General features: G+C 56.2%; 1 protein-coding gene across 4 annotated transcripts; it reads right to left on the bottom strand.

Annotated features, from left to right (window-relative positions):
- Window positions 1-41: 41 nt before the first annotated feature.
- Window positions 42-26,212, bottom strand: SPATS2 (spermatogenesis associated serine rich 2). Of its 4 annotated transcripts, none has more exons than XM_035571606.2 (13): window positions 26,084-26,212; window positions 20,956-21,283; window positions 14,426-14,505; window positions 14,037-14,145; window positions 13,166-13,215; window positions 11,733-11,991; window positions 11,285-11,494; window positions 9,411-9,546; window positions 3,499-3,557; window positions 2,736-2,845; window positions 1,677-1,779; window positions 1,144-1,358; window positions 42-1,049 (listed from the first exon to the last, which is right to left on the bottom strand). In XM_035571606.2, the coding sequence occupies exons 2-13, from the start codon at window positions 20,978-20,980 to the stop codon at window positions 777-779; spliced, it is 1,629 nt and encodes a 542-aa protein (XP_035427499.1). In that variant the 5' UTR covers window positions 20,981-21,283; window positions 26,084-26,212; the 3' UTR covers window positions 42-776. The 4 variants fall into 4 exon arrangements, with proteins under 4 accessions (XP_035427499.1, XP_035427498.1, XP_050571906.1 ...); XM_035571605.2 differs by having other exon boundaries at window positions 11,285-11,497; window positions 26,084-26,211; XM_050715949.1 differs by lacking the exon at window positions 26,084-26,212 and adding an exon at window positions 25,622-25,640 and having other exon boundaries at window positions 11,285-11,497.
- Window positions 26,213-27,067: the final 855 nt, after the last annotated feature.

The following is a 27,067-nucleotide window of genomic DNA, read 5'->3' as shown; positions in this document are numbered from 1 at the left end:
GGGGGCAGAGGGGCCAGTCCTGGCTAGCACAGCACGGGCAGTGGCGTTGAACGTGAACGTCTTTATTCGAACAAGGCTAAGGGAGGCCCGGCGCGCTTCCCACCTGGTATCGCCTAGGATTAGCTCTGCTAATTGATATTGCTATAAATTTAATTTAGGGACAGAGGCTGCAGTATGAAGGGGCAGGCGAGAAGGGGAGAGTGAATAAAATGAAGAGATTTTCCCCCAAACATAACAAAGAGAGGAGCAAAGGGTGCAAACATTGGCTGCGTGTTCCCCCCTCCCCCACACACCCTGAAGGCAGAGGTCTGGATTTCTGCCAGGCCCCCCCCAAAATGCAGCCCCCAGCTCCCCCAAAACCACCTCTAGCCCCCGTTTCGCAGCGCTCAGCCTCATTGCCAGCATGAGGCCAGGGCTGCCACGGGCTCCTCCGAGGTGAGCCCCCAGTGGTGGTGCACAGGAAAAAATAAAAAGGGGCTGGGGGCTGCGTTGGGGCCCCCCTCTGCCAATGGTGGGATCGGAGCCACAGGGATTTACAGAGGGGAAAGGAAAAGGTAAAAGAAAGGGGAGCGTGGGGAGGGCTGAACACGGGGACAGCGCAGCACAGGCGTGAGAACAGCAGACAACGGGGGGAGAAGGGATGAGAAGGAAAAGAAAACCAACTGAACAATGGCATGAGAAAAGAGAAGTGTAAACTTTCCTTCGTTAACAACTCTGGCTAGGAGCTTCCTACACTCTTGTTCCCTCGCTGGACCGGAGGGGAGAGCGCGGTGCCCTCAGGAGCTGGCTCCCTCCTGGCGGCTGGCTCGGGGCTTGCGCTGCGGCAGCCCCGGGCTGTGCGTGCTGGCGGCAGGGCCGGGCTCCGGGGGCTGCGGCTGGCGGGGGCTGCCCAGGGGCTGGACCCCCGGGGGGTTCTGATGCCCGCCGTGCGCCTGGCCCGGCCTGCTCCGGTGTCGGTTCCAGCTGGGTCGCCCGGTGGCGGGGGAACCGGTGTGACGCTGGCCCTGGGGCCTGAAACCGGCTCCTGGGCGCCTGTTCCCCGGGGCAGCCTGGAAGGGAAGAGGGTGGGAGGGTGAGCGAGGGTGGACGGGGGCAGCTCCGGTGCCCCCAGCGCAGAGCGAGCTGTCCTCGGGGTGCAGGTACCTCTCGGGGAGGCTGGGAAGGACGGCTGCTGGTGGCCCCCACTGCTGCCTCTGCAGGGGCCGAGGGCTTCTTGCTCGCTGCGGTAAGGCTCGAGGCGGAGGCAGAGGCACACGCGGGGCTGGAGGGAGCGGAGGTCTCGCTGGGACTGTTCAGGGACACGGCTGTGACAGAGCTGCACTGGGAACGGGTGGAGTAGCTGTTCTTTGGGTGAGAAACTGGAAGAGAAACACCCCAAAATGCACGTTCTGCACACGAGACCCCGACCACTTGCCCCCCAGCCGCTGCTTGGGCCCTGTGACAGCGTGGCTGGGGCAGCTCGTGGCTGGAGCCAAAGGCTTGAACAGCAACAGAGCGTTTTGTGGCAAGATTAAACTTCAGTTGTGGGGACTGTACAGGGGCTCAGCTCACAGGGAAGGGAAGGAGAACAGAGCCCCGGGCAAGGGAAGGCCACCCCGCAGCCAACTCCTCTCCCACTGTCACAGTTTGGGGACAGATGTGCAGTTCTGGTGGACCCCAGCTCCCAGCCCACTCACCTTGCCCGAAGGAGGCGATGCTCTTCTTCAGCACGTCCAGATCGCACGTGAACCGCGCCACCCTGCCCAGCTCCTCATCGTACTTCCGCTCGCTCACAAAGTGCTTCAGAGAAAAGAGAGAGAACGCATGTTAATTCAGTCCGGGCACTGAGTTACAGAGCACGGGAATGGGAGATGGAGACAAAGCTCTCCTGTTTTGGCCCAGTAACAGGTATCTGAGCTGAGTGCTGCTTGAAAAGCCTTGGCTGAGAAAGCAGGTGGCTACAAGGACTTAAGGAAACCAAGGAACAGATTTTTGTGCTGCATGACTTCCACCTCCAGGCAAGCAGCCTTCCTCGGGCCCTGGGAGCCCAGCCACAGCCTCACAGTGGCTCCAGTCTGCAGCCAGCGCTGTCCAGGCCTCTGCTCTGGCTGCTCAGAGGCAACAGGTTCCTCGGCTGCACTAATCCTGCTACAGGGGCGAGTGCTGCAGGAGAACAGAGGTGACAGCAGCTCGGTTTTCAAGCTGGAGTTTAATTGATCCTTCACGCAACTTCGCACTGACCTCTTGTGACAGGAGCTGGTGTGCCGGCGAGCAGAAGTGTTTTACAGAATATAAAAGCAACTCACGCACAGCAGGCAGGCTCTTCGAGCTAGGTGGAAAGGCAGAGGTCAGCCTGCACCAGCGGGAGGTTTTCACTACTGCTCCGAGGACAAAGCTGCAGCTTGGCCACGTTCCCGGCCCTGTGCCGGTTCACAATGGCCGAGGGTTGAACTGCACGCACCAGGGTTAATGTTTGGATGGTCGTTTGTTGGCTGAAGTTAGTATTTTATAGCGCAAAATATGCTAAGAGGGAAGATTTGGGATGAAGGGTCCCAGGCCCTGCTGCGTGGCTGCAGACAGCGGTATGCAGAGCACTGGTGACGCATTTGGACACTACAGAGACCAGGGAAGTCTTGTGCACAACAGAAAACTGCACCCAGATGCATCAAGAACCCAGGAGGTTACAAAAAAGCATATCGTGTTCGGGCGAGAGTAGGACTAAGTTAGATCAGACAGGAGCGGAGCGGAAAGCTCACCTTTATGTCAGCTCTGAGCTCGACCAGCTGCTCCTCCGACATCCGCACTGCCACGTCAGTCATCTTCTTCAGGGCCTCGGCCTTCCTCTGTCGGCTGACCAGGATTTCCACTGCAGAACAGATCGCAGCTCAGGCCGCGCCGACACCGAAGCAGCCCCAGCCCCAACCCCTTATTGGTAAGCAGCAGGTGCCCCACGGCCCCCACGGACAGCCCCGTGCCAGCTGCACAGCAGCCCCAGCTCCCCCCGCTGCAGCCACTCGCGGCTCCAGACGCAGACGGAACCTGAGCTGTGAGCTGACTCGAAGACGGGCACGACACGCAGCTTTAGCAGCTTTGCCTCTCTCCTCTCCCCGTGCTAACTACTTCCCCGGGGCCTCCTGGGCTCGGGGGATTGGGGCTGTCCCCCCATGGAGCTTCCTAACGGCACCAGGCAGGCTGACAAAGTCCGTTCCAGCTGCCCAAAATGCCAAAGTGCTCAGCAATGGCTGTCAGAAGGGTGCAGCTCATCCCCCCTCTGATGAGGGCACAGAGCAATGGCCTCGCAGAGGACGCACACTGAGACCCACGTCAGGCAGCAAACAGTTCGGTCACAGCACACAGCTAGCTCAAGGTACGGGGCAGGTTCTGGCTGCATAGCGCACTCCGTTATTTAGAACAACGTGAGCAGGAAGTAAATAAAAATCTGCTCCTTGGGGGGCTGCCTCTTTAGAGTGCAGCAGCACGTACGGCTCGCCGGGTGCTGGTATAAAGCTGGAGCCTTACTTGCTTCTGCTTTCACTTTGTCCATTTCGGCCAGCAACGCCACCTCGCGATCCATAAGGCTGGGGAAAAATAGGGAAAGGAAAAAGGAGAAGGATTTAGTACTAAACAAAGGGGACACCAAGACCCTACAGAAAAAGCGTAGCGGCTGGCGGTTTCTGGGTTTGTTGGCCAGCGAGCAGAGACCAACAGAGGGCAGCAGGAGCCTGCCGCCAGCCCGGCTTTGTTCCGGAGGCCGAGCGGTGGTGCAGGCTCTGCTGGCACAAAACTTGCTCTGGTCAGCGCGGAGCACGGCGCTGCCTTCCCCAGAACCAGCTGGGTGCATGGTCACCTTACTCCGGTGAAGTCAGAGCCACTTGGCAAGGGCAGAGGGAACGGCAGCCGTGCTGCTGGCGAAGCCGCGCTCTGCTGGACTTTAACAGAGCAAAGCGAGGGCGCAGCTCTTGAAAGAGTTAGTTGTTCAGGGCACCGACTAGCGGGGCAGGATGGGACCCACAGCTCCGGGCATTTGGGCACCGTTCCCTGACAGCAGCCTCTCGGAAGCCACACCGTGAAGCCACCTCATCGCAGTGCTTCACTCTTACACCCTTTGTAGTTAATTAAACCTAGAAAAGTGTCCAGAAACCCCAATTCGGGTGCTCTGCCCCACTTCATGGCAGAGTGCACGATGCAGATCCCAAAGGGCTGCAGGGCCGACACGGGAGCAGGCGCCGCTCCGGGAGGCGCAGTCCCCACCACCCATCTCCTATGGTCCAAGGGTTTTTCACCCGCGGTGGGAGCACCCCAGGGGGTCATGGCGAAGCATCGCCACTCGCCAGGAGGCTCCGCGTGCCTCAAGCGTGTCCGTTGCCACGAGACCGCGATTCCCCCGGGCATCACGGCGGCAGCCTTTGTGCGAGCAGAGCCGCGCAGCTACTGACCGAATTCAGCACGTTTGGGCGACTGAGCACCTGCCAGCAAGGCAGGGCAGGGCAGGGCAGGCAGCTCCGCAGCACCGCTGCTTGCAGCCTGAAGAGGAGGGCTCTGATCCCACCAAATGACCGGGGTTACAACAGGAGAGGAAACACCAGTGCTCCCACTCTGGACAGAGCCAGGTACTGGTGGCAGCTGTTCTTCACCACAAGGAATCCAACTGCTCACACACACCCTCCCTGGAAACGTTTCTGTGCTTCTACGCTACGCCTCCCACAGCTAATCCTCAGCTGTGCCAGCGGCATCGCTGCAGCTCACCTTCCCTCAGCCGCCACCAGCAGCTTGAATGCATTTGACATCCAGCCTGTAACATTCATTTCAGTTCCTGTTTTCTAAATAATACGTCCTGGTTTCAGCTAGGATGGAGTTAATCTTCCTCCTAGCAGCTGTTATGGTGCTGTGTTTGGGATTTAGGATGAGAAGAGTGTTGATAACACGCTGATGTTTTAATTGTTGCAGACCAGTGCTTACACCAAGCCAAGGACTTTTCAGCTTCTCGCTGTCCTGCCAGCGGGCAGGCTGGGGGTGCAGCAGGAGCTGGGAGGGGACATACCCAGGACAGCTGACCCCAACTGGCCAAAGGGGTATTCCGTACCATATGGGGTCATGCTGAGCAATTAATATGGGGGGGCTGGCCGGGGTGGGAGGAGCAGCTGCTCAGGGGTAGGCTGGGCATCGGTCAGCGGGTGGTGAGCAATGGCATTGTGCATCACTTGTTTGTACACATTATTATTATTTTCCTCTCTTTCCTGTCCTAATAAACTGTCTTTATCTCAACCCACAGGCTTTCGTTTCTTTCTGACTCTCTCCCCCCTCCCAGAGAGGGAGGAGAGAGGGTGAGCAAAGGGCTGCATGGTGCTGAGCTGCCGGCGGGGTCAAAGCATGGCGCTATAAAAGCAAATCCTTCCTTGCACGCGTGAGCTTTACGATGCTTGCAGTACAGACACCGAATTATACCGAGGGCGATATCAGCAAAGCACAGGGTCAGCCCTTCAGCACAGGCCATGGGCTTTTTCAGCGAGAACGGTTTGCCTGAAAATGGGAAGAGTATTTATTTTAGTGGCTGCCTGTGAGGGAACCCACAGGGCAGCTGAAATGCAAACTCGAACCGTGGCTCCCGCGCCTCTGCATGTCAGAGAGGATGGAAGCGAGATCAATTTAAACAATTCCCTCTGAACAGCAGATTTGACATTTGGCGGCTTCTGTTGATTTATCGCTCTGTCCATCTGCCCGTTCAGGGCAGGAATTGTTTCTGCTCGTAGCACAGCAGGGGCCTGATCCAGGTCAGGCACTCTCAGCCCAACTGCACAAATACAACAGCGCGTGTCAAAAGCTACGCTAATAAGGCTTCACCTTGTTTCCAGCCGTCCCCAGCGCAGCTCGACCTGGCTCCACAACAGTAGAAGCAAAGGCAGTGTCCAGGAAGATGCCCCCGGTGCCTGCCCAGGACCACGTCACCGCAGAAATCCCCCGGAGCCGCAGCCGCGCAGGTGCGAGCGTGGCTACAACAATTAACTGGGTGCAGGAGCAGCCCGGCCGCGCTACGCCTCCCCCTCAGCGCACACCTCGCTCCTGCGGGCTGCTTTGGGCTTTCTCCTGCAGGCAGACCCACACGTACCCCGACACAGCTTACAGCCTGCGTCCCTTTGTAATTTAATTTACTCAGCAGAGCTCAGCTGGAGGCCTTTACCCAATTTTACAGTTGGGCTGGCTGAGGAACGGAGGTCAAGTCGCTCGGCCCGAGGTTTGCGTGACGAGCGACTCGGAGCAGCCCCCGGTGCTCTTCCATCCCGAGAAGGCCCCCGCATGGCTTCTGCTCCCCGCTGACCCAACTGCCTGCCCCCGGCTCCGTGCAGCACAGCACCCGGTACTGCGCTGCTCTGTCCCGGGACAGGAACGCAAATCCGCCTCTGCCAGAAAGGCTGAGCTCAAAGAAAGGAAGCTGAGGTGCACCAGGAAGAAAGAGGGGCAGCAGATAAACCGGGAGCTGCCGAAGATAAAATAACGCTGAGTGCTCGGCTGTGAGCCAGCCGCCAGGAGAGAGGCTCTCGGCCCCATGCCCAACTCAGCGTGCAGCGCTGAGCTCACCCACCCCACCCAAAAGGCTCGGGGGGCTCTGAATTGCTGCTTTCCCTGCCAGAAAAAGATATTTTTCCTGCAGGAAAAATATTGTGGGAATTGGGGACTGTCGGGACTCCCTCGTTCAGGTTACCCCATTGTCCCCAGCCCAGAGGAGGGCCACAAAGACGACAAAGGGGCTGGAGCACCTCTGCTACAAGGACAGGCTGAGGGACCTGGGGGTGCTCAGCCTGGAGAAGAGAAGGCTCCAGGGGCCTAAAAGGGGCTGCAGGAAAGCTGGGAGGGACTCTGTAAGGGTGTGTGATGATAGGACAAGGAGTAATGGCTTTAAACTAAAAGAGGGCAGGTTTATATTAGATATAAAGAAGAAATTCTTCACTCCAAGGGCGGTGAGGCCCTGGCGCAGGCTGTCCCGAGGAGCTGTGGGTGCCCCGCCCCTGACAGCGCCCAAGGCCAGGCTGGATGGGGCTGGGGGCAGCCTGGTCCGGTAGGAGGGGTCCTGTCCATGGCAGGGGGCTGGGATTAGATGGGCTCTCAGGTCCCTTCCAACGCAAACCACTCTATGATTCCATGACAAATCCTCGCACAGCAGGAAACCTACCCCCACCCCTCAGGGTGGATTTCAGAGACCATGACGTGCGCCTGGCCTCGGTGCAGGCCTGACCGCGGCGCGCTTCTGGTGAGGGGTTGAAGCCAGGAACCCTCGCTGGTTAAAAGGACACCCGAAGTGCGTCTGTGACACACACGAGCTGAAATGGTCCCCGCTTTGCTTCTCCTGTTTCCTGTTTCAGATGAACAAACCTGCTTTTAAATCAGGTTTGCCTTTGGTAGGACGCCAGCCGGAGCAGTGATTCAGCAAGAGGATTTAACTGCTGGATCTTGTCCTGTGCCACGGGGTTTAAAAATACACTAATTGTTCTCTGGGTCAGGAGGGGAGTGGGGGGAAAAAAAAAAAAAAAAAAAAAAGAAAGCTGTGATGGAACAAATTACGTCTCGGCTCACCGGCAGCTGCATCACTTTTGGGAAAAGGAAGGCAAATCTTTTCTGAATGCCCTGGCTGCAGAGGGGCTGCCTATGGGCTGCGTGGGGCCGGCACCCCAATGGGCAGCTCCCTCGCTGGGCATTTGTCAGAGAAGGCTCCCGGTGGCCCCGCGCCAGGGGAGAAGGCTCCCGGAACCGTGCGTCCTGCTTCGCCCACCCGGCTTATCGGAGCAGCGCCGTGGGACTGGACTTGGGTCTTTAACCTCGCCGAACGTGAAGCAAGCCTTCTACAGGTGATAACACAGAGTCAAAGGGCGAGGGATTGCTTATACAGACCCGGGCACGGTAACCAGAAGAATGACATTTTCCAAAGCAAGGGAGGTTTTTAGAGATGCTGTAAGGTAGGGAGGCAGACAAAACCTAACAAAACCCACTGCATGCAGTGGTAGTATTGAATCTGCCTCAGCCGTGACTCGGTAGCCACTAACAAAGCAGGGTCTAATATGAATATGAACACACCTGAGTTAGGGCTACAAATCTCTCAGCCATCAGTGGGGAAAATCCCCTCCTGCTACAGCTTTTCCAGAACACGAGAGGGGGTGGGAGCTCCTCGTCCAACTTTGGCTCGGAGACCACCAGTGTTAGGAAGCATCAAAACATGGGTGAGGGCACGCAGACACCGCCAACCCTGCCTCTCCCTCTCGCCTCTTCGGTTGAGTTCAAAAGTCTTCCATAAACACTCTTTGTCACTATTTTTAGCACATGCTGAATTTAAATGCGGGGCAGCATTCTGCTCCAGGAGAGCACTTCCTGGTAGCAAAGTTCAACACAAGTACGCGCACGAGAAAAAAAGTCCAGGCTGAACAACCAAGTTCGCTAAAGGGCTTCAGAATTCAGCAATCCTTACATCACTACCACTAAATACTCTTGCCTCTGAGGCCACAGAGTTTACAGACACAGATAGCTTTTGACACAGATTTGCAAGTCTGCCAAGTCTCTACTTTAATCCTTTGGCGTGATAGCAGCATTTTAGTTACTTGTCAAATATTACTCACTTCAGGCAAGGAGAACTCTCTGTGCAGTTTCTTATGAATATTTCTCTACGAAAAGCAATCATGTTTGTACACCCAAGAAGAACAACTTCTCACTAATAGACTCAGTCAGCCAGGACAGCAAGTGCATCTGATGTTAGGATTTTTGGAATATCACCTTAAAGCACTTACCCAAAACAATGAAAACGTTCATTAAAAAGACCTTATTACACACGTAGGGAACATCATGCCCAGTATTAAAAGCTTGGTTTAAAAAAGGAGAAGTAATGCTCTACAGAATGATCCTTAATGTGTATTTATACCTTCGGAAGGATCCTGCTCTTCCATGTTATATTGAACCCTAATTTGAAGATGTCAAATATAAATGTTTGTTTTGAAAAGACGCAAACTGCTGCACTCTTTGCTCCCAACACCTCTCCCTTCCAGCACCTAGCAGACAGTAGTTATCTGGAGAGTTCCTTGCCTTATCTGTGTCTAAAATGGCTTTATGGTGCCAGGTTAACTCTCTCATACAAAAGCAGTGCCAAAGATTGTCAAAGACCCGGACGGACACACCGAAGCCTTGAAGGTGTTTTAGCCTCTCGCTGCACAAGGGGGATGACAGCCCAGCAAAGCTGCCTGCAAAGAAGGCTTCTGAAAATTGCAGAGCACAAGACTTTAGACTCCAGCTTATTCTTTACAACATGCTGAGCTCTCAGACGCTGAAGAACGGCGCTTGGACAGCAGGGCAAACAGCAGCATGCCATTAGGCTGACTGGAAAGCTGAAGTCCTATTCCAAACTCATTGATCTTAATCCTCAACATCTGGATCCGTTCCTACATTTTACTTACCTGCTCTGCAGTTCAGCAAAGACCTGCTTCATCTTCTTAATGGAAGCATCCATTTCCTCTTTCACCACAACCCGGTACCGAGCCAGTGAAACGGTGCAGCGCTGGAGATCCTTCACTGATTTTTCAATATTAGAACCTACCAAGAGACAGAGAGAGCTCAAACAGCCATGTCAATCATACTGCTAAATCCTCCCACCAGGGATAAATCAGGAGATGGCTTTCCCTCTTATTTTAACACTGCGCTGCTTGGTTTTAAAAACTTCCTTCCCCAGCGCAAAGGCACTAGGTTCAGCAGGAACAGCTCTAGAGATTTTCCTACTGGGGAAAGATCTTCCAGAGCTTGTGGAATTTCCTTCTATGGGCAGAGATGTCCCTCCACATTTTCAAATACATGACAAGAATCATAGAATTTCTTCCTTATATCTAATCTAAGCCTACCCTCTTTTAATTTAAATCCTTGTCCTATCACCACACTTACACCAAATGCATCTTTGAGTCGCTTTTGTGTGTGAGAAACAAAGTTTTGTTTTTGCAATAGAAGGTGTTTCTGCAGTGGAAAATTCCACTAACCTTGCATATCCAACAGTGATTGTGTGGCAGAGCAGTGGGGAGTTATGTTAAGCAGATAAGGGGAAGGTCCCACTGTCCCAAAGTAAGGAGGATAGCTAAGAAAAACAGGATGAGCAGTAAAAACAAAAATCACGGGCCCTCTAGTCACGAGAGAAGAAGAAAAAAGAAAAGGAAAAGGAAAAATTAACGGTTGGTCAAATAAAAACGTACATATATGGTATAGATGTGCATCGAGTAGGTTCTGAACCTGTAGTACTCAGCCAAAGAGGAAACGGGAGAAATCAGGTGTCGGGTAATAGGGAATGTAAGGTTATGATAAACTCTTGCTGCGCGCTCCTGCCTGCAGGACGCCCGCCATTGCAATCGCGAATAAAGTAGCTTCACAGAAGACCCTGTCTGAAAAAATTATTGAAATTTTTCTCGCATGTGTTAGGGACAGGAAACAAGGGAAGCGAATTCTGCTCCCAAGACCAGCGCACCGCATCACTGAGCGATACGAAACGACTGCTCGCTTGGAGAAGAGAAGTATCTCGGGAGCTAAAATTAAATTTGTACAGAAGGTTATTTCCTCAACCCAGGAGATGAGAGGATTGGCTCTCTGCTGCCAGGGTTAGTCTCTGCGTCCCAGCTCGCCATCAGGGTGCAGCACCTTGCCCCAGCCCTCCGCAGCTTGCCGGAGCACAGTTGCCCCCTGCCAAGCTCCATTAACAACTGCTCATTACAGCTTTAGCGCACAGCACCAAGGTGAACCACCGCCACCGCGTCTCACTGTGCTAAGTATAATAACTGCGATCACAATTGGGGTCTCTGAGGTCCTTCCTGTCCCCCTTTGTTATTTTAAGAACTCAGCTGTGGAGAAAGCACTCAAAAGAGGAAAAAAAAATCTGGTGGAAGGAGGCTGTCACTTCTTGTAACAGGGCTGGACCAAACTTCTGGCCTTTCGACAAATTCTCACAAAAGATGAGAAACAACCTAAAGGCTCGGTGAGGGAGCACGCAGAAGAATGGGCTAAATGTATGCAGCGAGACTGGCTGCCTCCTCCCCTGCTTCTCACACACATGGGTTTGCTGCTCCGGGCACTACCATCTAAACTGCTGTCAAGATTCCCCACTGTGCATAGGGGAGAAGAGGAGAAGAGTGCGAGTTAGTGGCCAGATAATAAGAAGTATGTTAGCTTGCATTAAAATCAAAGTCCAGCACGCCTCACCGCTGTCTGCCAGCGACACCGCGGAAGAGGCGGCGAGAATTCGGCCAGCAGCAACCTGCCGCGACACCGGAGTGGGTGCAGCCCCCCAGGGCCTTACCGAGCTTCTTGTTGGCAGGTGAGATGGGAACGTCATCCAGCCGCGCTCCTGGCAGGCAGGCGGGAGCCGAGTTGCCCGCAGTGGATCTGGACAGAGACCTGCTAGCGCTCCTCTGCTCAGGCCGCTGTCTAAGAGATGAAGGGCTCTGGGAAGGATGCATGGTGAGCGATTTTGTGTCAAAGCCTGCTATTCCATTCTCTAGCTCAGGCACTGCTGTAGAAAAGCACACTCGTTTACAGGGGAACGCGAGGAGCACAGCAGAGCCCTGACCGCCTCTTTACGACAGCGAGCAGAAATCAGAAATCAAGGCGAGCTGCTCGCTCCTGAAGAGCCATCCAAAGAGCTCGGTGCCCAGAGCTGACCCGAAACAAAGGAACCCAAAAGGCAAGAGGCAGTGCTCTGCTCTTTAAGCGCTCGGTGCCTCCTGCGATACCCTACAGAGACTAACCTGTTCTATTAGGCATGGCTGGTGCGGCAGACTCGCAATCCTCTAGCTCCCTGGCATCAATTGAAAGCGCATCCAAACCTTCGCTGAGCGAGTCCACAGACTCGGTGTCGTGGGCGCAGCCGTTCACATGGTAACCGTTAATTCCACCCTGCTCCGAGTCCGCCGACGGCTCCTCTTCAGTGGGCACCAATTTCCCGGGGTCTGCGAGGCCAGGGCTCGACTCGGCTTGCAGTTTCGGTTTGGTTTTCTTCTTCTTGTTCTGAGGATTAGGCATCCGCGCCACAAAAGGGGAAAAAAAAAAAAAACCACGTTAAGCTTAATTCCTAAAGGGAAAATTAAGCTTATGCTTACTGGCTGAAAGTAGCTGAATTAAGTGCTTTTTCAGCCAGCCTGGCTGTTGATCCTATTAACAGTCGGAGGGATTTATTCCACAATGAGGACAGACACGGGGGCTTTAATGCGACACGAATGCGTTATCCTCTCTGGCGGTGCGCCAACGAGACCAAGGCTGCGTAACCGATGGGCAACGGGAGAGGTTTGGGGCCACAACCTGCAGCAGCCCCGCGCCGCTCGGGGGGAGCTCCCAGGGCTTTCTGTGGCAGCCAGGCAGAACTTTCTTTTATTCCAGACCTTGCTCTGACAAAAATTCCCCTGTTTCCCAGCACGCGGCTGTTCAGTCGCAGTTTTTCCCTCCCTGTTTCATTCTGGTGCTTTTCAAGCATTCAAAGGAGTCCTTCTGAATAATTATGATTTTATTCTTGCCCTGGTGGATTTAGACATCATAATATCAAGTCCTGGATTTTTGCAAATTTTTATTTAACCATTTCACAGGGGTCTGAGCACAGAACTAGGCAAAACAGGCGAGGAAGCTTACATGACACAGAAATATATTTCCACAGACCTCAGCATTAAATGCAACTGTTCAGCTCCAAAGGTTACCGATGAAAAATGGAACTGCACGACTATCCGAACAGTGAATTACAGAGCTCTGTTGAAATAAAGGGACCTGAGAAAGATTTACTTCAGCGTGGGGCTGGGAGCGTGGATTAGGGGTCCTGTGGAGGGTCAGCAGAATAAAAGCTATTGCTAGGGCAGTAAGTCTAGAAGCCTTTTTTCTGCTGCTGCACCCACCACAATGTGCCTGACAACTAAATTGAATGCAAATGCAGTGAGATGATGATGTTTACAACTTGCACTGAAGTTACCGTGTAAATCATTGCCCTGAATAGTGAGGCACCTGATAACCTAGTGATCATCTCGGGGAGTCTGCTCTGCTCCCATCAATATACGTGTTCGCTCTTTGCTTTCTTTTCTCATTGAAATTATGAGGAATGCCTACTGTTCTCTGCAGTCTGAATTTATGCTCTCCCTCATCCTCAAAATAAATAAAAGAGGAGATAAATACCTTAGTAAAGTATATTCAAATGCATTACCTTTTTTTTGCCTGTTACAGTCCATTCTTTCAGTACTTCACTGGCATTGCCTAAAACAAAACGCAGAGATGAGCAGTGGACAAGGCACCTGCTTCCAGCTCTTTCACGTGGAAGCACCTCCACACCTGGTGCCAGCCACGACACTTCCTGCGCCCAGCAGTTTCAGTTCTCTTGGCTGACGTAACAAAAGGATCGGTTTCGTTTTTGCTCTGGCCCGAAAAGGACTACTCCCTTAGTACACAGGGCCAGCTGTTTCCAGACAAACAACCTCGCTTCGGCTCTGTCACAGCACAGGTTTGGGCGTTCAGAGCCCTGCCGGAGCACGTTCTGGGCTTGTGGTCAGACACCTGCTGGCTTTCTCTGCCAGGGACCCCAGATCAGGATGCCCGAAGCCACCGCGGCTTCTGTGGGCACAGACAGCGTGGCTGTCTGTGATGGTCAGCACAGCAACAAGAGCAGCAAAAAGCCAGGCAGCATCACCAGCAGGGTCAGAAAACCCATCTAACACAGCACAAAGTACAGACAGCAACTCTGGAAGCTGACGACATACCTGGTTTTGCACACACGAGCAAGAGTTTCTGTGATTGAGCACCTAACACCCATTATCTAACGAGCTATCGAGTACTTCTCTCTGCCTTGACCCCCGGATGGACAAATACCACCAGAAATTGGCAAGAGAACAGGCTGCTGCTCGCCTTTGTGCGGAGCCTGTACTTGGGCATGCTGGGAAGCTCCGAGAGCTCCCTGCCAGCTGAGGCACTTACACACAGCCCCAGCTGCACGAGCACCGTTGCTTCCCAAAAAGGTCCACAGACAGGGCAGGTAGGAGTCACGAGGCCACGAACCCAGCCAAGAAACCCGCCGCGGTTACCTTCCATGAAGGCCTGCACCGTTCTGTCCACGCAGTTGTCAAAGTGCTGCAGCACGAGGACGATCTCGTTGTTGCTCCTGTTGGGGACTATGGCACGCACTGCGCTGATCTAGAGGGAGGGAAAGAGGTGACACGTAAACCATCCGCTTTACCCTGCGTTGTGCCTACAGCAGCCCTTCTGCAAGCAGTCTGAAACCCTTAACTGATGACTTCCTTATAAAACTTTAATGTGCCGGGACGATTTAGCCTGAATAAAATTTTGCTTTTGACAGAACTGCAGTTAGCTCCCAGACAGAAACATATTTCACCTCCGAGAGCAGATAAAGATACAGCGTTCATGAGCTCTTCCACAGTGCGTGGCGAGTTAAAGTCTCAGAAGACACATTTACCTTCTCCTTCATGTTTTCAAAGGTTCCTCCTTGGGCCATCACAGTGTTGGACTGCACATCAAAAATAAACCCAGACGGATCTGTGAAGACAAAGGAGAGGGAGGCTGTCTTCTGAACAACAGGCACCAGGAGGCATTCGGAGGGAGATGAAGTGAGAGGTCAGCCCCAGCTGGCTGCCTTGCCAGGGAGGACACTGAAATCCTACAAACGCAGCGTCCGTGGGCCGATCCTGTTACCGGAGGGTAACCAGCCGTGACATCCCAGCCTCGCTCAACGACCAGGTTCTGTTTTGCCAGCTGGGCTGCTACGAAGTGATCCCGGATGGACCCGGCGTGCCAACGCCCCGCTGAGCTCAGGAAGCCAATAAAACTCTGAAACCAACCATGGATCAGAGCTGCGAGCCAACAAATGCAAGCCCCAGCAGGGCTGGCCCACAACACAATCTCGCTGAAGCCGACCAGTTCCACCCTCCCATTTCTGCATTAATCTTTTCCTGAGCCGAGTAATAAAGAGTTAATGACAGCCTCAGCGCGAGAGCCTTCGAGCAGTGTGCTCACCAATTTCCTCCACCTGGAGATACAAATGGCAAGCAGCCTGATAAATGGGTTTGAAGATTCAGCACCTTGCGCTCCCCGCCAGCTACGATCTCCAAGGTAATGCTTATTTTCCAAAAGAGACCCATAATTGAGACAGCCATCGCCAACAGGTCTGCTCCCTGTCAGCGAGCAAAGGTCGCAGAAATCTGTGGGCCCTGCCGCGAGAGATCGCCACGAGGGGCTGGAATCACAGACCCACGCTTGATTTTGCTGCCAAAGGTCCGCGCAGCCCAAATTTCAGGTTTGCTAGAGGAAAGGGATAAAGCAGGTCGCGGGTGGGCACCCCAGCACCCTCGCCTCCTGCTTCAAGCCCCTAAAGCCCTTTCCAGGGACTTCCCATGCACACACAGCACCGAGGGCAGATTTCCTAAGAGGGCACCAGCTCAAGCCTCAAGCACGAGGCCAGGGGTCCTCCTGCTGAGCTCCTCAGCCGGGTTCCTGCAGGTGCCACCGCTCGGTGGCTCTGGGGACTGCCTGGGGACAGGGCAGCTCGTCCGGTCACTGCCCCGTGCTGTAGCCCAGCCGCTATTCCCAGCTGCTGATTCACGTTCCTTCCCTCGCCTCCTCTAAATAACTCGTACGTGGCGTTGAGACACACCATTGACTTCCGCGGTTCCCAGACATTGATGTAGCATTTAAACTGCGATGCCTCCAAATACAGTGACAGAATTGTGAACATGATGGAAAGGTCAGGCTCTTATTAAGGCTACAGATGAATGGTTAAATTCTTCCCCGCTCCATCCTTACCCGTTGCAGCCCCATGAGCAAGATTTCCTCAAGTTTCCGGAGCTCACAGAAGTTTGAGTTCCCAACTTCGCAGCCCTTAATCTTGTAAATGGCCTTCAGATTCCCATCGCTGAGTGAGAATTTGCAATCTTTTTTCAAAATCCTCCTCGCAGAGCAGCCACCAAGGACCCAGGTGCCAGGGAAGATGAAGTTTGGCTCCCCCATGCAGCACATTCTCAGCCGCTCAATCCCATCCCTCCCACATCTCCATTTGCACTTGGTCTTACAGGGCACCGGACCTGTCAGCATCGCGCTCCCAGCTGCCTCTCCAGCTCCCCGTCACTCCGCCACGGCCCGAGCCCTCCTGGTGTTAAAACGTTTATCATGCAAAAATTATGCAACGGAGACTACGCTGTATACATTTGATATTGCCCAGGAGCACTCCCAGGCATCATTAAAAGGGCTGCTGGCGCTTGGGTCTCTCGTGGTAGCGGCTACTTGCAAGAGCGGGCGGAATTTAAAGTGCTCATGTCCTCGCAGACGCAAGCCTGGCTGCCACCGGTGACTCCGGGATTTGGGGAATTAACATCTTAGCGGGGACAGAAAGCCCCTCCGCACTGCCAGGGCTCCGACTGTGCCCGACATGCCTGACATAACGAGGCACTCTGCTGCTCGGACTGAACTCTGCTCGTCGAAGCCGGCACCACGCGGTGCTACCCCGGTGATTTGATGCAATAAACTCCAGAGGCGACGCTAACGGCCTTAATTGCTTCTGGGTTCCCAGCTGTATCCTCCAGGAAAATGGGGTGGCAAGAAGTCATTCATCCCAGATCATTTACTGTTGTATTTCATCGCTATTTATCGCACTAATTGTTTCTCCTCAATAGGAACACCGAGGGTACCAGGAAGAATCCACCCTACCAAATATCGCGCTGCCGGCTTATTTCAGTCTGCTCCTCCTGTAACGCCGCTAATTAGTCCTTCCTGTACGAGACACGTGCAAGAATTAAAACTACAACCTCAGAAACGCCCGCTCGGCTTCTTGGCAGCCGGGAATCAGAACAGCCTGGGGCAGACGCGCCAAGCGCAGTGGCCCCCGACACCACCTTGCTACGGCAGCACCGAAAGCCCCTCTCCGAGTGATGCCGGGCTCGCGAAGCCCCAGCGTCGCTGCCTGGAGTGCAGCCAAGATTCAGTTAGACTGGGAAACGTTTATGGGGTCTGCAGCTTCTCAGGTCGGCGGTAGCCACGCCGGCTCTGCCGGGCACAGCGCTGACACGGAACACGAAGCACCTGAAGGCACGGCACTGCTCATGCCGAGCATCTCCGCTCTCCTCCGCCTGCAAGGACCACAAGGCGGCGGTGCCCAGAGCTGCAGGGGGTGACAGGACAGGAATTAACGCATCCTCCTGATCAGGGTAAGGTAGAACGCCTTCACTCTGTCGGCCTGCTCTTTCAGGTGTAACCGTAGATGGAAGGACCCAAAAACATGGGTAAATCAGGATTTCCGAAAGAAATGCTGTTTAAAAGATCACGTCGGTGGGAGCTGTTTGTGGTTCCGCTGCTCCCAGGCTCCAGGCGTTGCACTTCGAGCTCCACAGCTCGCGTTTGCCAGCCCGGAGTGTCCTGCTTTTCCTTACAAATTCCATCGCCACGCCCCACTATTTGTTCACGTGGAACAGCTCCTGCTAACAGGCAGCAGAGGTACCAGCGCTAAGCCCTCTCCCCGTGAATTTGAGGGCAATAAGTACTAAACCAGGGTGGAATCAACACCTGCAGGTCTGCTGCGGATCACTCCGTGATGCTGTGCTGCCGCCGATACGTTTCATTGACATCAGAAAAAAATACACAGAAACAACACAGTAATTGAGCAAAAATAAGGGCGTGCCAGCATCTGCCGAGTAGAATTTAACGCTGTGGTTTACAGGGATGCAGAACAAAAAAAAATCCAAGGTCTCCTGCAGGACTTGACAGCTACCTCTGCCTGTCCTTATGATCCAGGAGAACGACCACCACCACCGTGCGCACCTGCGAGCCCTCCCTGCCACCAAAACACACGAAGCTACTCGAGGGGCTGCGCTCGGCCGACGAACTCCCCTTGCTCAGCCTCCATCATCGCTCACTTCTGGGGCCCATTCAAAAACCGGGACTTGGTGCCTCCATCAGCTGCCGTGGAAACTATTTCAGTGCCCAAAGAGAGCACCGTGCGATGCAGAGGCAGCCCGAGGAGATGGCAGCTGCACGACAGGGTTTTGCTAGGCAAGAAACCCCGCTTATTTTTTCAGATCAGTTTGAAGGGCCCAAGCATGCCATGCAGCCTCTTGAAATCCAAACCTGACACAGGAAAGTGATTGGTTTCAACCAGGCTTCAGTTCAGGAAGAAGATGCTTCAGGAGAGCGTGACTACGCGGGGCCACGAGGGGGACCTGCAACCCCGAGATCTCCCCTCGAGGCTGCCAGAGGTCTGAGCCCAGCAGAAGCAGGATGGCCGCGACATGCCAACGCAGGCTGCATCCCACATGCAGGGCCACAGGTGCCCGATGGCTTGGAAGAGGGGGAAAATTGAACAAGGAATTAAAGCAAAGTTCGCCTGAATAGGCTGAACTCGCCGTGGGGCAGCTCTCCGAGCACGAGGCCAGGCAGCACCTCTGCTTTCAGCACACGAGCAGCGGGGCAAGGCAAACGTGGGCAGGTTTGGGGAGCAGAGGTGGCACAGCAGGACGGAGCCATGGTGCTGAGCCTCCCTGAGTTGCCCTTCCCCACCTGGCTCCTACCCGCACGCAGGGGATGGAAAATCAAATTGAACCTGGAGATGGAGGGATGCAGCCAGAGCCCCCAGCGGCTCCCAGCATCAGCCCCTCAGAAGCCAGGATGGGATTTATGGGGTTACAGAACGCGCTCCGCGTCCGGCTCCGCGTGTTCCCTGCACGACTCCGAGCGGCGCGGCGATCTCCTGCTCCGGGGGTTCTCCCACAAAGTCCTCCAGGCACAGGCTGAGCAAACGGCGAGCAGCCAGCACGGCCGGGTTCTGCAGAAGAGCTTCTCCTCCTCGAGCGCCGTGCGGGTAAACAAAGGGGGAGATTAAAAGGGAACTTCTCACTCCGCTGTGCAGGCTCCCCGCTGCTCTGGCTGCCAGCGACTGATACCAAAGACCTTTCCCCTTTCCAAAACTCACGCAGGGCAATTTCTCATCCATCGAAACGGCTCCGTGATGCATCCAGATGAGCAGGAGCCCGAGCGCCGTTTGGTTCAGGCACCTGGCACACCTACAGCTGCGGGCTGATGTCCGGAAACAAGATTTATGTGATTGCTTTGTATCCCGGGGTCAGCAGTCATTCCCGAGCCTGGTGCTGCTTTCACTCAAATCAATTAATCGAGTCGGAAGGGGGATGAGAGGGAACACGCTCGCTTGGCACTGGGTGGGGGGGGGCGGGAAGAGAAGCGGTGGGAACCGAGGATCACTCCGACAGCGGTAAGCCAACAAACCTCCTAGACTCCGGAAAAATATTTATTTAGTGGTCTGGCATCACGGAGACTACCTGCCCTCTGAATTTCTGAACCACCCCTTACTGAACGGATGAGGGCTGAGAGGAGCCATCCGGCACAGCCCAGGGGGACGGAGCTACACGTAGGCGTGCACACGGGTTTTGAACGGGGCTGATTACATGCCTGGGCTGCAGATTGAACTGTTTTCCCTTCTGATTAGTTGAGATGTTCACAATGATCCGGGGCTCTTCTAAGCAGCAGCAGCAGGTGGGCTCCCGATTCGGTTTCAAAACTGCTGCATTATTTACCACGGCTCTCCCTCGTTCTGCACCTCTCAACGCCTCTCTCCGGCCCTCTGTTACGCAGCACAAGGCTTTTGCTTTGCCTTCAGAAAAAAGAGAAGCTGAAGAGGTATTCCTCACCTGGTCAAGCCCAGGCTCTCACAGAGGGCTGGAAAATACCACAGCACCACGCTGACACCGTGAGCAGCAAAGGAGCACCCCAAAGCCGAGCCCAACGCAGCAGCAGCTCTCCCTGTCCCTCCCCAGCAGTTTCCCAGAGCCCTCTTCCTTTGCCCTGCCCGGCCGCAATAATTCCTCCCTGCCCGCCAAGGCACATTTTTCTCCCCGTGTGCTCAGCACCACCAACTGCTGGGCTCCACGTCCAGCAGCTGGGAAAAGGTAATTTCATTACGACTTGTACTGAAGCTTCCAAAAAGCACAGCCACAGATACAGCATTTTAAAAACCATGCAGGAATTACCCTGTGCAGTAATTTCCATAACTGCTGCTAATTGCTTCAAATCATGCCCGGGTCTAGCTGTCAGAGGACAGCAGGGCTCCTCAGGTAGACACCACTTCTACGCCAAAGCTGCTCGGAGAAAAGAAATCTACAGAGAACAAAAGCTCTTCTCTTGAGGCAGAGGACACGAATTGTCAAACCCATGCGCCTTAAATTATTAATTAGCAGTCGGCTCAAATAAAAAGAAACTCGTAACCCTCCACCCCTCCCTGCACACTCTGGAATTAATGCTTCACGTGTGGCAGCTGAGATCCCTCGCTGAAATGAGCTGCTCGACGCGAGCGCGGCTTTGCTGCTTAACGTGCGACGGCAAAGGAAGGCCGCTGAGGACAGAGCTCCTCGCAAACCCGCTTGCAGCCCTTCTACGCCCATCTCCGAGGGGCAGATGGAATCGGTCCGGCCGGAGTCGCGTCCCCTGCTTCTTAACCAGGTTCCTGGCAGAATCGAGGGCCAGGGCTGCCTCGGGAACGGGGTGAAACTCGGTAGATTTAATCCCACAGTCGCCCCGACACCACGCAGATGCACACCGGCCGTAGCCAGAGAGGGGAAGCCTCGCACCACCAGCGCTGGGGACCCCAGGGAGGAGGGGGAAAAAAATAATAAGTTTGGCTCTGCAACTCCTCAGCCGCGGAAAATCTTTTTCTCCTGCTTTCTGACAGTGGAAGCGCGGCAATATTAACGTTATAGAGCCACTCACAGGATCAGAACTGTCCAGCTGGACAACTGAAACGCTGCTAGAAATGTCAGCAAACCCAACAGGTTGTACCATGTCACCAAGACAGTGACAATAAGCTGTCAAGTGACATTAGCAGCCTGGAAAGGAGCATAGCAAAAGCAATTAACCCTTTCCCTAATTGATAACTTTGGAATCAATCGTGCTGTGTATTGACATTTGATTGCACCACAGTCGCATGCATCTTACCTTTTGCATTTTGCTTTTTAGACATCTCGGTGTGTTTGCTCTACCGTCCAGCTACACAAGAGGGGGAAAGAAAAAGAAAAAAAAAAAAAGAGTCTTTGCCCTCAGGTACCGTAGCTGGCAGTTGCAATTCACACGCCGCCTCGTTTCAACGTGGGAAGTGGCAGATATCTGGTTTGGGATGGCAAAATCCCAGCTGCGAGGGCAGTCAGGGTCTGGAGTTGTCAGAATCGTGCTGACAGGCCAGCAGAGCACCACGGCTCCTTCCTCTGAAAAGCAGCTTCTTGTCACGACGCCTGACTGCAGCCGTTGGTGTCGGTCTTCCCGGGTTCTAAGTAGGAAAGGAGGAAAAAAAAAAACAACAAAGGAAGTAAGAAATTGCTGCTGAACTAGCCAAAGGCATCCCCCAAGTCTCTCGGCTTGTCAAAATCATCTTGCTGATGCTTTTTCAGAGGAAAACGTGTATTTTGCATTAGGCGCTGCAGAAGAGCTAGCCAGCAAAAAGCAACACCAAATACAAAGCGCCAAGCTCCCTACAGACTCGGCAGGGTTTCAACAGGCTTAACTCAGAGCTCCTGCAGCACCCCAGGACGCTGGGCAAGCCTTACAGCCAGGGAGGTTCGGGGGGCTCACAGCCCCCCACAGAAGATCACGGCACAAACACCGCGCCCACGAAGAGCCGCGAGCCGAGGCGGACTGGGAGCGCGGATCCTGGGCTTGGTGCTGGCATCGCGGCAGCCTCGGATCTCTCCCATGAACGCAAGCGGCGCCCCGGGGCCGGCAGAGCTCACACATTTTTCCCCGCTGGTTTCAGCGGGGCATGGGCCACGCTGCAGGGACGGCTCCGCTGCGGTGTTACGCGCACGGATCTTCACCCGCTCCCGGCGCGCAGAGCCGGGGGAAGCAGCGAGGGCAGGCGCACGCCAAGGGCGCTGACAGGTTAAACAAAGAACCCCGGGGCGCTCGGTGTAAGGAAACAACGGAGAGCTTCTCGGCCCCGGGAAGGAGGCAGCCCCCCCTCGCAAAGCCTCCCGACCGCGCGTTCGTGGCGAGGGGGGAAAGGCACAGCCCGGCCGTGCCAAGCTGCAAAGCGCCACAGCTGAGGACAAAACATCCAGCGGTCAGAGGAGGCCTCGTACACTGCTGGTGGGACCATCAGGGAACGCGATGAGAGAGAAACACACAGCTAATTTGCTCCAGAAATAATTAGCAGCTCAACTCCCACCCGCCCTGGCCAGGATCATTTTTTTAGGGCCGCCCCCAGGACACGGTTTACGAGCCCGAGGAATGCAGCGACGCTCCTGCAACACCAGGGTCGGCAACACCGCCCCGCGGCTCACCAGCAGGGACCCGACGAGCCTATTTTAATTTAAGAATAGGGTTTTCGTGTACCTGGAGTCTTCCTTTCTTAAACACACAGGAGCTCAAAAGTTATTCCCAGCCAGTGACCCCGGCAAGCTGAGCACGGGACGAAGAGGTGCAGATGCTCGCTGCCAGTGCACAAGAGGCTGCAGAAGAATTCTTTACCTGCAGACGCAGGCACCAGCTCCGGCCCGGGGAATTAAACAGCGACGGGTCTTTTGCTGCCTCGGGACACTGAACGCCGCCTGAAATCCCGTGCCAAAAGACGGGGCACCCAGGGAAACCCGGCGCAGGCTGAGGCCGTTTCCCCGACGTGTGCCGGTTCGCGCGAGCGGCCAGGTTTCGATTTGCTGCTTGCGGCCGCGGGCAGGAAGCGCTCGGCCACGGGCCTCGAGCGCGTCCTGGGCCCCACGCCGAGGCCGGGAGGGCTGCAGGGAGCTCTGGGCACCGCAGCTCTGGGCACTGGAGCTCCGCGCTCTCTGCGCCCATTGCTCGGAGTTTTCAAAGCGCCCAAAGACAACAACCCGCACTGCAAACCACAACCGCGCTTTACAGACCCCTTGGTAATTTCACTTTTTTTGTGTTTGTTTGTTTTTTGTTGTTTTTTTTTTTTTAAACGAACGAAGGCGTGCTTTAACCCGGGGGGAGGGGCAGGGGAGCACAAGGAGAAAACGTTGTGTTGCCACAGGTGAGCTCCCTCAAACTCAGCTTGCGAAAGGAGGGACGCCTGCAGAGCGCCGGCGCGCCCATCCCTGAAAAGCAAAGAACCGAGAACGCTCCAGTCATTCAAAGTCTGAAAGCGGCTGCAAAAAGAGTTGCTGGAGAGGAAGTTATCAGGAGATCTCCGACCGGCTGAAATTACTCCCCCTTATCACCCAGGAAATACACTTTTACCCACTTCAAAGGGGAAAAACGAGCAGTAATTAAGTCTTGGGGGGGGAAACCGAGCAGCAGCTGGCAGCTTCCGAACCAGTCTTTGGCAAGCTCCTGACTAAGCCTTGCCACGCGCAAAAGGTGCGAAGCAACGGGCTGGGGAAACAAAACAGCCTCCAATAGGTCTGGCGAGGATCCTCGCTCCTCGGTGATGCAATTAAGGCCGAGGCTTCATCCAAAGCCCGCGCGGCCGCAGGGGTCACCTGGAGCCCGCAGCCAAGGGCGACGGCAGCCAAGGGCTTGCGTCGGGCCCCGCGCACGGCCGCAGGAATGGGGAAGGAGCGGCACAAAGGCGGCACGAAACCGACCTGCGGGGCGAAAGTAAAGCATCGGTGGGGTGCAAAATAAGCCACGGCACGCTGCGGCCCCGCCACGGCCGGGCCCCTCGCCGAGCTGGCGACGCGCAGCTTCCCTGAGTCGCGGCGGAAACGCACGCGGCGACGCGTTCCACCCGGTTTGGGAAACGTCCTCCTGATTTCCCAGCCAGCACGTCAAAGGAGAACCGATTTTAAAGCGCCCCCCCCACAACGGTAGCTTTCCGGGCTGTTCCCGCTCCGTCTGGACGGATTATTCCCGTAAACTTTCCGCGCCTCCCCGTTGGAAAGGAAATTGAACTATCGGTGAGAAATTTGGCTGGGGTTTGCTGTGAGCCGCTCCAAGGTGGTTTCGGTGAGAAATCCGGCGTTCTGGGGGAGAAAGCTGCTCCTCGGGAGGGCTCTGCCCCTCCGCCCTGGGACCCGATGCCAGCATGCACCTCACGCCTGGCTCCGGCTGGCTTGCGCTGCGCGGAGCGTCGGGCTAATTGGCTCCTGAGCTAAGCAGTCCCTCGCCACGCGATTTTAATCCTGGTGATCAAGCTCGTTAAGAGGCTCCGGGAGCGCGCACAACGCATTAAGTACCATCAGTGGCTCTGCTCGTAACGTATCGTCGCTCCCAAGCAGAAATCCATTTGCAGGGACCCCAGAGGACGGTGCCAGAGCCCTGCAAGGTGGCGGCACGAGGGGGGAATTCGCTCGGTTTTCGGCGCATCCCCCCCCCCCCTCCAAAAAAATCAACGTTTACACCAGAAGTCCAGGAACGATCCCAGCGCCGGAACCCTGAGACTCGGCTTTGTGGGTTTCCCCCTCAGCAAATTCCCGTTAAGTTTGCAGGAGGCCAAACCGCACCCGTGCGCCTCTCCCGGGCAGCAGGGGCCTCGGTCACCTCGAGCCAACTTCTCCGCTTTATCACCCTGCGCTGAAAGGAAGGGGAGCACTGCACGGTGTCCAGCAACACACGACAAACCCGACATGGCCGCTCCTTGGGCTTTTCCCCCCCAAAATCAGGACCGGTGGCTTCCAGAAGCTGCCTCCACCGACGATGAAGGATCGTACGGCCGTGCAACACAAAGAGCCATTTTAGGACTGAAAAAAATGGTTTCTTAATATCACTCTTGGGGCTCGGGGGTTTTGTGGTAGTTTGCGTTTTTTTTTTTTTTAGTGTTTCCTGAGGCCGCTTATTTTGTGCAGAACGAGCCGAGCGCTTAACTTCAGAGATAATTAGCTGTCTGTATTCTGTTTAAATCCGCACGCTTATTGTTCCTTCGCCAAACGCATTATGCAGAGCACGGCCGAGCGTTAGCTGCTCTCCGACACGCGCCTCCGTGAGCTAATTGGGTTCCTCGGGCAGCACAAGGAAGCAGGGCCGGGTACTTTGGGTGACAAAACGTCCCTGTACCTGCTCCGAGGACGTCACGGCACCCCGCCCGGTGTGCCTACCCACGATAAACACGGCGTTTCCCTATCTCGTCTGCCAAAGAAAACCGGCACCGGGAGCTGCTGTCGGGTTTCGGGTGCTTTGCATGGCACGGCGGGCACGAGGCGGGAGGGAAACGCCCCGGCCAAGCGCTGCTGCTTTCCGTGCAGAGGCCCCAAGCTCGGCACGTAGCCCCCTTGCCCTTTCCCCAAGGCCTCAGCGAGCCCCAGGAGGTAGCAAAGCACCCTCGGGCTGCAGGGAAACTCGCCCGCAGGGGTTTGCGCCGGGTCCTTTTGAGGTGTTCCAGCTCTTTAGGGCTGCCCGTGCCAGCTTTCTGCTTGGGAAGATTCTCAGCGACGCGCAGAACCGTTGAACATCCTGGCTTGGCTTGGCCACGAATCGTTTCGCCTTTAAGAGGCCAAACGCATCCTTTAGATTCGGACTCGCTTTTGAATCAAAGCGCCTAAAAACCGAGCCCGAAGCGCAATATTTGGGAAAGGAAGGCAGGAAGCGGCAGCGGGAGACACCGGCTCTCAAAACCCAACCCGAAGTGATGAAAACTTCCCCCGGCGTAACCCACGGGGGGGGGGGGCCGAGCCGGTGCCACGGTCCCGGGAGAAACGTTCGCCCTTTTGCTTACCGCCCACCTCACGTCCGGCGGCCCGAGGAGAAGCGTGAGCCCGTTACAAAGGGGCCCTAACGACAATCGGCGGGGCCGTTGGGATAAACCACGGCACCGGCACAGCGGCCGCAGGCTGCGAGGCGTCAGGAGCGGCTTCGGGCTGGGCCGGGAGCACCGGGGGGGGGGAGGGGGGGGACCGGGGAGGAAACGGGGACGGGGAACGGGAGGGCCGGGGAGAGCGGAGGGGCAGCGGGGCGGAATGAGGGGGAACGGGGGGTGGGACCGGGGGACCCCGGGGGAGGGCCGGGGAGGGCTGGGAACTGCCGCCCCCGCGCCCCCCAACCGAAGCCGGAGCAGCGCTGGGGGCCGGGCCGCGGGGAGCCCCCCCCCGGGGCCTGCACCGCTCCCGGTGCCCCCGCTCCCCGGTGCCGCTCCCCGACACCCCCCGCCCTCCCCCCCTCCCGGCCGCCCCGCACTCACCGGCCGCGGCCCCGGGGGCTCCGGGCGCTCCCAGCCCCGCCGCCGCCGCCGCCGCCGCCGCCGCCCCCCCTTGGCCTCAGGCCGCCGCCGCCGCACACCGGGGCGGGGGACGGGGGCCGCGGCCCGGCAGGAGCCCTCAGGCCGCGCCAGCCAATCGGGTCCCGGGCACCGTCCCGGTAGCCAATGGGCGCCTCAGAGCCCCTGCACGGCTCCCGCCCCCCCGACCGATGCCGCCAATGAGAAGGAAGGAGAGGCCAGGCTCAGCCCGCCTTCCTTCGGCTGTAGCCAATCGGAAGCGAGGCGGGGGACGGGCCGAGCTTTCCTGACCAATGAGAGGGGCCCTGGGTGCGCGGGGCGGGAGGAGTCCCAACAGCCAATGCGGGCGCGCGGGTCCCGCCTTCTCCCGCCTCCCGCGCGCGTGGGGGGCGTGACCAACCTCCGCCGAGAGCCAATCGGATCCGGCGGTGGCGATGCCCCGCCTCCCCGCTCTCTCGAGGGGCGGGGCGGGGCGGGGCGGCCGAAGCCGAACGTGGACGGAAACTGCCGAGAGCCTCCGCCCCGCGGCGGAAACGCCCGAGCGCGCTCCGGCAAGTGACGAGCCGGGGGGCGGCGAGGTCGGAGCGCGACATCCCGCGGGTTCGAGACCCCGGGCCGCCACCAACGGCCCCGCCCGGGTCGGGCCCTGGCTGCGGGCCCTCTGCAGCGCCTTGCACGAGCCCTGGTGCAACGGTTTGCACAGATCCTCATGCAGTGGATTGCACAGACCCTGGTGCAAGCGTTTGCACAGACCCTGGTGCAAGGGTTTGCACAGACCTTGGTGCAAGGGTTTGCACAGATCCTCATGCAATGGTTTGCATGAACCCCAGTGCAGTGGTTTGCACAGACCCTGGTGCGATGGCTTGCATGAACCCCAGTGCAACGGTTTGCACAGATCCTGGTGCAGTGGTTTGCACAAGCCCCCATCCATCTCTTTGCAGACGGCTG

The sequence above is a fragment of the Cygnus atratus genome, chromosome 29 (assembly GCF_013377495.2).
Source record: "Cygnus atratus isolate AKBS03 ecotype Queensland, Australia chromosome 29, CAtr_DNAZoo_HiC_assembly, whole genome shotgun sequence".
Lineage (NCBI taxonomy): Eukaryota > Metazoa > Chordata > Aves > Anseriformes > Anatidae > Cygnus > Cygnus atratus.
Note: the sequence above shows the minus strand (reverse complement) of the source record. Positions and strands in the feature narration are given on the sequence as shown.